The sequence below is a fragment of the Hyaena hyaena genome, unplaced genomic scaffold (genome assembly GCF_003009895.1).
Source record: "Hyaena hyaena isolate Hyena2069 unplaced genomic scaffold, ASM300989v1 scaffold_886, whole genome shotgun sequence".
NCBI classification, from domain to species: Eukaryota; Metazoa; Chordata; class Mammalia; order Carnivora; family Hyaenidae; genus Hyaena; species Hyaena hyaena.
The window spans coordinates 568,835-575,253 of NW_024081520.1; the positions used below are offsets into that span (position 1 = coordinate 568,835).

General features: G+C 66.3%; 1 protein-coding gene across 3 annotated transcripts in view; it reads right to left on the reverse strand.

Moving 5' to 3' along the window:
- Positions 1 to 2,699: 2,699 nt before the first annotated feature.
- CTBP1 (C-terminal binding protein 1) overlaps positions 2,700 to 6,419 on the reverse strand; it is a 26,840-nt gene continuing 23,120 nt past the window's right edge. For 2 of the 3 annotated variants that reach the window (XM_039220397.1, XM_039220399.1), the window contains 4 exons: positions 4,841 to 4,971; positions 4,349 to 4,476; positions 3,823 to 3,940; positions 2,700 to 3,585 (listed from right to left, as the gene is read on the reverse strand). In XM_039220397.1, the coding sequence (XP_039076328.1) occupies positions 3,399 to 3,585; positions 3,823 to 3,940; positions 4,349 to 4,476; positions 4,841 to 4,971 (564 nt within the window). In that variant the 3' untranslated portion in view covers positions 2,700 to 3,398. The remainder of the gene's footprint in view (positions 3,586 to 3,822; positions 3,941 to 4,348; positions 4,477 to 4,840; positions 4,972 to 6,419) is intronic. The other variant, XM_039220398.1, reaches the window with a different exon arrangement.

The window sequence follows — 6,419 nt, forward strand, 5'->3', positions numbered from 1 at the left end:
ACGCATCCAGAGCTCCCCCCCCAGCCCCCCAGCCACTTCCCGCTGAGGCCTAGGCCACCCGTGTGTCCACGGAGCCCAGGCGGGCAGAGGCGCGGGCGGGGGCACTGAGCAGATGCCGGTGGGCTCGGCAAGGGGCCCCCAGGACTGGGTGTGCCGTGTGGGGAACGTGGGGTCTGGGCCTTGGAGCCAAGGGGGTCAGGTGGGGGGGGCCGTGACCGGTCTTCCGAGGAGGCCCCAGGAGGCCTCACAGGACTGGCCCTTGGGACAAAGGTGGGCCGGGCAGCGTCCAGCTGCTGGGCGAGGCCAGGAGCAGTGGACCCACGCACGGTGAGGCAGGGGCCACCCACAGGGTTGGCCCTGAGACCCCAGGCCACCGGCCACACCTCCAGTGACCTGTGCAGGGCTTGGGAGCCAGAGGCCAGGTGGGGGACCTCAGGGGCGGGGTGCTGCCCCAGGGGCTGGCACCTCCCCCCTCCTGTGACCAGGGCATCAGGTCGGGGCGGACAGGGCAAGAGGCAAGGGGCAGGGGGCAGGGGGCTCACTTTGGGAGACTACACCCCTCGCACGCCATGCACGCCTCTCCCTCAGGCTGTCCGTGGGCTTGTACCCTGGTCCCTCGCTGTCGCTGCGGGTGGTTCCACCGCGAAAGAGCATCTAAGGACATCTCCAATCCCCGACCGTCAAGAGCCACGTGACGGAAGCCGCGGCACTCGTCTGTCACCACGCACCCGCATCTGCCCTGGGGACGCCCCGGGGGCAGGAAAGTTGGCTCGCCTTCTGGGAGACATGCAGCAGCTGGGCGTCCGCCAGCGGATCCACAGACCATCGTAATGGTCTTCTTGAGCCAAAAGGCTGGATCTTTGAACCACAATGTCAGCAGGGAGGCTTCCCTGGGAGGGTCTGCTCCCCGGGGCTGGGGACGACCCCAGAGAGTACTCGGCTGTGAGCCGGCAGCACAGCACATCCTCGGCGGGGTGGGGGTGGGGGTGGGGGTGGGGAGGGCGCCTGGGTCTCGGAGCAGAGGAGGCCGCGCCCTGGTCCCGGGGCCGAGACTGTGTGCCACCTTGCAGAGCAAGTTCACACCCCTCAGGATGATTCCAGACGGGGCCTTTTCTTTCCTTTCCTTTTTTTAAATTTTAATGTTTTATTTACTTCTGAGAGAGAGACACACACAGTGTGAACAGGGGAGGGGCAGAGAGAGAGGGAGACACAGAATCTGAAACAGGCTCCAGGCTCCGGGCTGTCAGCACAGGGCCCGACGCGGGGCCCGAACCCATGAACCGTGAGATCATGACCTGAGCCGAAGTCGGACGCTTAACCGACTGAGCCCCTAGGCGCCCCTGGACGGGGCCTTTTCTTTCGGGGATGTGGAGTGAGAGCCGACCTCATAAAATACATTGGGAAGGGCGTCCCCAGTGTCCGGTCAAGTCCGTGTGAGGTCACTTACTTCTCGACGCTAACGAACGCAGCCATTTGATTTGAAACCCTCTTTGAGAAGGTGTCCGTGACGCAGCATCTTTCGGGTCACGGAGCTGTTCCAATCACTCACGCTCCGTCGGATCTGGCGAGTGGCTTCTCGTTTCTTCTGCATTTGCAGTGTGAAGTTGCTCATCGGATTCTGTCGTCAATGACCCTGGGGGCTGCGTGCCCGCGCCCACGCAGCCTCCCCGACTTTGTCTGTCTGGCCAACTGTGATCAATTCTATTAAGTCTTTCCAAGAACCAACTGCTGAATTTGCTGGTCCTTCTGTACGGGAGGGATTCCCGTCTGGCACGTCCCCTCCCTGGGGCCACGACCGGAGATCTCATCATCCTTCGTCCCGCTCCAGACGCAAACACGGTGTTCCTTCTGGCCGTGATTCTACCGTGTCTTTACACCTGTGCTTTCCTCTCGGTCCATCGCCCCGCACGTGTTTCCACCGCCTAAGGATCACAAGCCGCCGCGGAGGGGCCCGGCCAGGCCACCAGCTGTTCGGGCTGGAGGCCGGAAGACCACGGAAAGGCGTGTGCATAGGCGGAAGGCAGCTCCCAGGGGGCCCTGTCTGCCAGCGCCTCACCCAGAGTGGGCAAGACTGTGTGCTTCCCAGAAGTTCCACACAGGCACCTGCAGACGGCGTCCCCTCCGAGGAACGTGCTGGAAAGACAGCCGAAGGCCGAGCTCCAGCAGGCACAACACCGAATTGCGACGTGACCCTAGGTACGCTGAGGTGGCTCGGGCCGGGAGGGGGACGCTGGGCTGGGGAGGCCCCGTCCCTGTCCCCGGGGCCCCCGTCGTGCATACCCCTGGCCGGCGCAGGGCAGGGACGCGTGGGCCGAGGGCTGAGGGTGCCCGCAAGCCACAGAGAGCCCTGAGAACCCGTGGCTGCGCCATGCAGCCCCGCCTAGCCCCAAGCTACCGCCAGGGGAGCACTGCTCCGCTCTGCACGTTTCCGAAAGCGGTGGAGCCGGGGGCCCCTGCGGCGTCCCCGGATTGTGTCTGCAGAGGCCATGGCGGTCCCAGAAGGGCCTGAGGGAGGGGCACGCACGGGGGGCCGCGTCCGCCTGCACCTGGGCCACCCGCCCGCCGCTCCCCGGCCGCAGCGCAGTCAGGGCCGGCCCCCCAACAAGGAGCACCGCCCCCCCCCCAGGTTTCCCCAGGCTGGAGACCCGCCAGTGTCCCCGTGAGGCGAGGCGAAGCCACCAACACAGACGCTGGGTCTGCCGGCTCTTTCTGGGATTTTTATTCCTTTAAAATAATTCATACAAATGGTTACAGTCACAAACATGGTTTTAACCAAAATATTGCTAGCCTACCACGTCAGCAGGGCGGCACCGCGCGGGCCGCGCGCCCTCACGTCCCAGACCCGCGCCGACGGCCGGGCGCCGCGCCACACAGCCTCCGCTTCTCTTCGAGCCACTTTGCGATGCCGTCTCCGTTTGGAACAAGGGGAATTCATGCCAAAATTAGGAAAAACAGCCTTTGTTTTGTTTTTCTAAATTATTCTAAAAATAAGACAAGCAGGTAGAAAAAACAATGCACTGTGTGGCGCAGAAAGAAACGCGGGCGGAGCCGTGGCCCTGAGCAGTCTGCCCGACGGTCTGGGGCGGGCGCGCTCCCCTCGGACGCGGCCCCGTGGGCACGCGCCTGGTGACAGCTAAGCAAACCGCTCCTTCGTGATGTTCTAAAGACTGTACACGGACAAGGACATTCATGATAGAATTAACTACTAACTTCTTTTGCTTAACGAGGACGCAGAGAACACAGGACAGCGGCCGGCCCGGGGACGGACGCCGCAGCTGACGCGGGGAGCGCGGCCTCTCGCCCATGCGGCCGGCACAGTCTCTGGGCGCTGTGGCCTCGCAGGCGCCGTCTCCACACGCGCCATCCGAGGGCGCCGAGGCTGCAGAGCTCCGCCCGGGCTACAACTGGTCACTCGCATGGTCTCTATCTGCCTCGGGCTTGACGGTCTGGCCGGGAGAAGGGGCGTGGGGCGGGTGGGATACAGGGGGCAGGCCGTGGGACAGGGACATAGCGCTGGGGACGATGCCCTCGACGGCGGTCGGGATGCCGCTGGGGGCCACGCCTACCACGCCGGGCGGATACCTGCTGGGGGGAGGATGGCATGTGAAGCTGGCAGTGGGGGAGGGGGCGCTGGCCCAGGTCCCTCCGGCGGTCTCTGCCCCCGTGTCCGGTGCCTCCAGGCCAGAAAGGCCGTCCTGCTCTGGGCTCTTGCGGTCCCCTGGGGCCCACAGCAGCATGCATGTCCAGGCCTGGGCGCCCCCATGGGACCCTGCCCTGGCCACACTCATCACAGGAGTGTTCCGTGTCCCCACCCCCACTCACCTGTAGGCAGCCCCATTGAGCTCAGGGTGCACGACAGCGGGGTCCATGCTGGCCCAGTGGGTGGCCGCTGTCAGGTGATCCTTGTTGACGCAGTTTTTCAGGCTGTCGGGGATCCGGCCTGGGAGACGCAGCAGAGAGAGGGAGGGCAGTGCCATGCGCAGCGGCTGCAGCGAGGAGCCCCCAGCTGCGACCCCTCCCCTCAGGCCCAGCAGAGGCCCATCCAGACGTGGTCACCACGCAGCCCAGGGAACCCCCTGCACTGAGCGGTGCCCTTAGCTCCCCTCTGGGCCCCCATACCTGCGGTCTTAGGAACTCCAGAGGGCAGCAAAGGCCCAGCCCAGGTTCACAAGCACAGCCAGACTTTTGAAACGCAGGCCGAGGGAGGGCGCACGTGCCAAACTCCCACATGGGTGACGGCGAGCAGGCATGAGGGGAACCCGAGGGCTGCGTGGGGAGCACTGTGTGGAAGCCGGCCGCTGACCTCTGCCCTTGGGGGCCCGGCGGAGTGTGGCCTCAGGGCCCTCACCTGTGATGGCCCTTCGGATCTCCCGTGCCGCCTCCTCCCGCATCTCAATGGACGCCTGCTCGCTGTACCAGGCTGCGTGGGGGGTGCAGATCAGGTTGGGCGCATCCTTCAGGGGGCCCTGGCTAAAGCTACAAGTGGCACAAAGCAGGTCAGGGTAGCATTGGGGGTGCCTGACCCAGCCTGGACCCACGCTCCACCCCTGCGTCGGACCAGGGGACCTGGGGACGGGCACACCTGCCCACGGGCTCCTGACAGCAGCAGGACACCCTCCCACTGAGACCTGGCCGGACCCCGGGGACGGGCCCGCCTGGAGCAGTCCTCAGGCTGGACACCAAGCCCAAGGACGCTGTGCCCTGGGACCTGCAGCTGGGCCACGCGGTGGTGGGCTGGGCCCCACTCCTGGCAGCGGCCATCACGTGGCACGAGGCTGGGTGCGGGCCCGGGTGGGAGAGGAGCTGTCCAGGGACCACCCAGGGCACTGCCAGGAGGCACCTGAATGGCTCCGACTCGTGCACGTCCAGGGCTGCACCCCGGATCCGCCCCTCCTTCAGGGCCTGGGCCAGCGCCTTCTCATCAACCAGGCCGCCCCGGGCCGTGTTCACCAGGAAGGCGCCTTGTCGCATCTGTGAGGACACAAAAGGCAGCAGGAGAGAATCAACATGGAGACTCCGCCTGCCCTGCCCACCCAGGGGAAGGGCTGCGGTGACCCGGGGGCACCGAGGGGCCAGCTGTGGGACCTTGCGCTTGGGCCTCTGTCCACCCAGAGCAGCAGCAGCAGCAGCAGCTCTCTGGGGCCGGCCGAGGGCTTGGGGTCTGCATGGGCCCCGCCCCACCTAGCAGCCCCAGGAACGCACAGCTGGCTTCCCCGCAGAGGCGTGGGGTGTCGACGGGGCTGTGGGGCTCCTGGCCCAGCCCCTAGGCTGCATGTAGTGCCTGGCAAGGATCTGATGCACCCAGGACACGGTGTGGCCTGAGCTCCTAACCTTGCACACACTGGAAAGATGGGGTTTCAGGACCTTGTGGTGCTGGGACGATAGACAGAAGCCCCTGAGATGTGGTCCTCAATGCAGCGGCCCCACCAAGGAGCCCCGTTTCCGAAGGTGGGCTGCGCTGCACCTGCTCTACCCAGCACAGCCTCGCTTCCTTCTGCTAACAGCCCTCGGGCCGCCCTGATGACAGCCCCCCTCCACTGCTCCATGGTGAGGGGCTCCACCCTGCTCCGAGGTGAAAGGTGCCTGCAACCCTGATCTCACACCAACTAGGCCTGCCCCGTGGTGGGGCTCGGACGGCCAGCTGTCAGGTCAGGGGGCTCCAGGTCCCGGCTTCTCACCTGGTTCTTGGGGGCGTGCCCCAAGACCATGGCTGCGCCCCCTCCCCGCTCCCAGCCCACCTACTGGAGACAGAGAGGAGCCTCGGGGGCCTGGGGTGGACAGCAGGTGGGACCGCCCCCTCCCACACAAACACGCGCACACACCTGCAATGTGGGCAGAGCAGCACACACAGAAAGTCACGCACACGTGAACCTGCACACAGGCACCAACACACGTGCCTGGCCCGTGAGAGGCAGCCGCTAGCTTTAGCGCCTGCCTGACGCAGGGCAGTTCTGAAACATGGTGAGACCGCGTACCTCACGGCCACTGTCCAGGCACCCCTGGCTCCCAGGGACGCTTCACCCTGAGGACTTGGCGCTGAAGCGCAGGACACGGGTGGACACGGGCAGACATGCGGCAAAACGCAAAGCCCTGGGCCCAGCGTCTGCCCTACACATGGGGACAACGGGACCAGGAGCCGCCCCGGGACTCGGAAGACAGGCTTGTCTGTGCACACGGCCTGCGTAGGGGGCTCTCTGCCCAGAATCCACCCACCCAGGCCCCGACCCTCGCCCTCAGCCAGGCCGCCAGGCCCCCGACCCTCGCCCTCAGCCAGGCCGCCAGGCCCCCGACCCTCGCCCTCAGCCAGGCCCCCAAGCCCCCAGGCCCCGACCCTCGCCCTCAGCCAGGCCCCCAGGCCCCCGACCCTCGCCCTCAGCCAGGGCCCCAGGCCCCTGACCCTCGCCAGGCCCCCAGGCCCC